Source organism: Montipora capricornis, chromosome 10, assembly GCF_036669925.1.
Source record: "Montipora capricornis isolate CH-2021 chromosome 10, ASM3666992v2, whole genome shotgun sequence".
NCBI classification, from domain to species: Eukaryota; Metazoa; Cnidaria; class Anthozoa; order Scleractinia; family Acroporidae; genus Montipora; species Montipora capricornis.
In genome coordinates this window covers 15,592,226-15,593,625 of record NC_090892.1, presented here as the reverse complement: position 1 = coordinate 15,593,625, position 1,400 = coordinate 15,592,226, and the positions used below count along the sequence as shown (strand labels likewise).

Here is a 1,400-nt window from a genome sequence, read left to right as displayed (position 1 = left end):
TCCCGTCAGCTTCAGCAAAGTAATAAATTCCACAGATCCAGTATTAGCCAACGCTCGAGGGGAGAGAGGAAGTTGGAGGATTCTGTAATCCACTACTCCGAGGAAAAGAAGCGAATGCGTCAGAACTCTAAGGCGAAGAAAATTCTAACCCCAATCGTTCTCGTCTTTGCCCTTTCAATGCTCCCTTTCAATGTTGTTCGCGTGCTTCAGACATTTTGGGAAGACGTCGTCACCAAAAAATATTTTGGGGTGATTCATCATGTTTGCGTGATTGGAGTTCTAATCAATTCAGCATCGGACCCTGTCATCTACTCAATAGTTGCCAAAGATTTTCGAGTGGAACTCAAAGCAGTCTGGTTACGCTTTGCCCAAAGACTAAGAGATCTTGTTAACATAAAAGCAACCGATGGCAACCCAACTTTCTTGAAATTTGGCGGCGTTTGTTATCGCAAACGACGAAAGAGTCAATTTTCAGCCGAGCAAGAGAGGAGTGTAGTTGAAACACCTCAAACACTGCTTTCATCTCCAGTCTAATAAGAGAAACTTTAATTACCGAAGAACTTAATCAAAGCAAAACACATTAATCAAATTGCAAACTTGAACTTTAAAAGGATTATAAACACGGAAATCAGACCACGTCATGTTTTGCTAATCAATTAATTATTTTTTCCGGACGTTTCGTCCAATGAGAGGATTAGCAATTTTTGCTTGGCTGTTTGCAAACGGCGGACAGGAAAGAGAGCCGCAATGGAATCTACATCAAGCGACACAGATTAGGTTGACGACTTCCAGTTAACCTTCGCCGTTTTTTTCTTTCCGAAGGAAAACATAACATTCAATCAATTCAATCACTCATCAAATTATTTTTCCAGATGACATATTTTCTCTATCATCATAATATAAGATGAAGAAAGTTTGTTCCGTTTTATAAGGGGCCCACTTAAGTGCTTATTTAAGTGAACTAAGTGCATTGATTGATATTGATTTCCTGCCAGAGCAAGTCACGATAAGTTTTTTATGCTGCAAAACCTGTACAAGGTTTTCCCGAAAATCAATACCAAGTAAGGGCATTTCTTTAACACATCGATTCTCTTGCGGTAATTTCGATACGTTATGCTTTGTAACACCTCAGTAATAGGCCATAAGAAAAACTTCGCACTCAAACTCGCTTTGAAGAGGAGACAGTCATGAATCGGAAATGGCCTATTCAAGAGATCGATGCATACAGACTCTATATGTTAATGAGGTATTCAATTCGCTTCTGATGCAAAATTAAGGTCGAAACAAATTAGTTGAACTACGCGTTCTTATATAACCAGGAAACATTAATTTAAAGTATAGTCATAAATTCCCTTTCGAGCGACCGGAGGACATCTCAATTAAAGTTCTGATAGCTCTCA

General features: G+C 39.0%; 1 protein-coding gene across 1 annotated transcript in view; it reads left to right on the top strand.

Moving 5' to 3' along the window:
• The window catches only part of LOC138019444 (neuropeptide Y receptor type 6-like), a 4,516-nt gene extending 3,116 nt beyond the window's left edge, over nucleotides 1-1,400 (top strand). The window contains exon 2 of the mRNA XM_068866235.1: nucleotides 1-1,400. This exon is cut by the window's left edge and continues 2,049 nt beyond it. Within this exon, the coding sequence (XP_068722336.1) occupies nucleotides 1-534 (534 nt within the window). The 3' untranslated portion in view covers nucleotides 535-1,400.